This window comes from Octopus bimaculoides, chromosome 7 (assembly GCF_001194135.2).
Source record: "Octopus bimaculoides isolate UCB-OBI-ISO-001 chromosome 7, ASM119413v2, whole genome shotgun sequence".
Taxonomy (NCBI): domain Eukaryota; kingdom Metazoa; phylum Mollusca; class Cephalopoda; order Octopoda; family Octopodidae; genus Octopus; species Octopus bimaculoides.
Genome location: NC_068987.1, coordinates 75366801 through 75369664, shown reverse-complemented (window position 1 = coordinate 75369664; position 2864 = coordinate 75366801). Strand labels below are relative to the sequence as shown.

Below are 2864 nucleotides of genomic sequence, written 5' to 3'. Positions count from 1 at the left end.
CTCTCTCTCTCTCTCTCTCTCTCTCTCTCTCTCTCTCTCTCTCTCTCTCTCTCTCTCTCTCTCTCTCTCCCTCTTTTTCTCTCTTTCTCTCTCTCTCTCTATATATATATATATCTCCTTCCCTCCCTCTCTCCTCTGCCATCCACTGTTCTCAACAATATCAACATTAATGCCAACAGCAACAGCCCAACTATGTTATCCTTCGGGGAAATTGGGTGTTACCACAAATGGTACGAATAGAACGTAAGTTTTAACCAGTTAAACTTTCACATGGATCACTTAGAGAAAAGCAGTTCTCTACTGTTTGTGAAAGAGATATTGTATATTCAATGAGTTTTTCACTTACTGATCTTATGTTTGAGAGGGATTGAAAACATTCAACACGCAACAAGAAAAGGAGCATGTTCGCAAATGATGACTAGCTTCTCCAACTAAACCTTTATCCATCCCGTCTAGGACCGGATAGGTGAATGTATATACCAAGGGCTGAGATATACAGTCAAGGATCTTCAAATGAAGGAGAAGCTGATTATCATAGGTTCTGATCGACATCCATAAACCGAAATTTCTGTACTGAGCCTTAAAGCCTTTAGTTAAAAAAGTTTGAAAAGGAAGAATTCATACAACCCCAACAGCTGGACTGTTCGTGCAAAGGAGATTAAGACTTTGGCAACTCCAGATCTTTCTTCAGGTTAAAATATTTTAGAAAGATCTGCTGATGTATATTTACATGTGAGATCTGATCAAAAAGACTTATGATCTAATCCCATCCTAGCTTTTTGCATACCTAGGACCATATTGTCCAAAGTGTCCTTTTTTTAAACCGGTGCACGTTTGTAGGAATTCGGGCGACCACAGAGCTTTACCTCAGTGACTGGAAAAGTGGGTTTCAGTTCTATAGGCGGCAGAAATATAAGATTAACGGATTGTATCGTTCTTGTACGATGTTAAACTTCTAAGTCTCCGGTAAGCAAAACCTTTATAATGAAGTAAAAGAAGCACAAAGAAGGAATTTTCGAGTCCCAGAACTTCGTTGCCTTACGATCATTTACTCATTTATTTATTTATAGATCTGTTTCAACGAGCTTGGTTACATTTAGATGCTACATATGGGTATCAGCCTAGCATATCTGATAGCACATTCTTAGTCAATTAAACTTATATACACATACGCATTTACCATCAAAAGCTACGGCATTAACAACATCACCACCATGAGACACCATATTAAGTCATTTAATCCATCGCTCAATTTAGCATGTTCATTTGGCCATTGGATGGCTTTAGCGGGATCTACTCTACTGCAGGTATTCAGGAAGCAGGTCTCTAGTTTGAAAATAGATGCCCTTCTTACACCAGCAACTCATGTGTAATGATTTCATCTACTTTTTTGACTCCATCAGTCTCGACAGCCTTGGCCGCTACATCATGGCCGCTACCCTTATTCCTCTGATGCGATAGTTAAAGAAACATGCTCAGTTATATACTTACGATGGTAGAATTTGATGTAAGAGTGTTTCCAATTTCTTTCGCTCTGAATCTAGCTGTTCAGTTCGTTCGTCAACCAAGGACTGTAAGTTTGAAGCATACATTTCCATTCTTCCCAAAAGAGTCTCCATAATGTCTTTATCTTTCCCTCTATAAATTGAAAATAAGACTTGAATTACAGCAAGGAAGATGCACAAACGCCATTAATATATCATTAGCAACAAAGGCGACGAACTGGCAGAATCATTAGCACGCCAGACAAAATGCTTAGCGGCATTTCGTCCGTCTTTACGTTCTGAGTTCAAATTCTGCCCAGGTCGACTTACCTTCCATCATTTCAGGGCCGATAGAATAAGTATCAGCTGAACATTGGAGTTGATGTATTCGACTTATCCTCTGCCTTGTACCGAAATTTGAAACTAATTTATTATGAATTGTAAATTAGATTGGTGTAAAAAGAATACTACACATTTCGACCCTCAAAGTATATATATCCTGTATTAATTTAACCAATAAGTAAAACATTAGATATCTCCAAAGCTTCCTGGTCCGGATACAATTCTATATCATGAACCATTCTCAGCAAAAGAGCCGCTAAATGATAGCTCGTTTTGTAAAATTTAGCCGCTAAATCTACCTCAAATTACACCCTACAAACGAAAAACAAAAGAACTCGTGGATAATATGATTCTGGGTTCGCTGCACATAGGAAAAGACAAGATTGTCACGACTGAAATACTTTTGGTCGTAGATCAGTTCGGTTAAAGGATTAAACAACGACAAGCCACTACTAAAATATATGGGTACCTAATATAGACAACCAGGTGAACAAAACGCGAGAAATAAATCCTAGTCCTACACCGGATGCCATTTTATTATAAGCAACATTCCTAAATGATTTGGTATCAATCCTGGAAGCTAAGTGAACGAAGTGAACAGCGTTGAAAAAACAGTATTAGTTACTCTGTGGTAAAAAAAAAAGAAATGTTTGCTTCCCAACCATATGGTCCCGGGTTCAGTCCCACTGCGAGGCACCTTGGGCAAGCGTCTCCTATTATAGCTCCGGGTCGAACAAAGCTTTGTGAATGGATTTAGTTGACAGAAATTGAAAGAAGACCGTAGTAGGTAGATACATAAACAGACAGACAGACAGACAGACAGACAGACAGATAGATAGATGTGTAACTATCTTTATATTTAACCCCACCACTCCTTGACATTAAGACTAACAAATTTGTTTTCTACAAAAGTATAGAGTAACCCATCAGATTAATGTAAAATTGTTTTTATTATAACTGTGCATCGAATAAAAAAACAGTTATTTGGTTAAGACGTACTTACTTCCCTTTACCTCCAAGTCTACTTTGCCTTTCGTC

General features: G+C 38.1%; 1 protein-coding gene across 1 annotated transcript in view; it reads right to left on the bottom strand.

Annotated features, from left to right (window-relative positions):
- Nucleotides 1-2864, bottom strand: part of LOC106878135 (atrial natriuretic peptide receptor 1) — a 205032-nt gene that overhangs the window by 181659 nt on the left and 20509 nt on the right. The window contains exons 9-10 of the mRNA XM_052969445.1: nucleotides 2126-2138; nucleotides 1492-1638 (exon numbers count right to left, since the gene is read on the bottom strand). Coding sequence (XP_052825405.1) covers nucleotides 1492-1638; nucleotides 2126-2138 — 160 coding nt within the window. The remainder of the gene's footprint in view (nucleotides 1-1491; nucleotides 1639-2125; nucleotides 2139-2864) is intronic.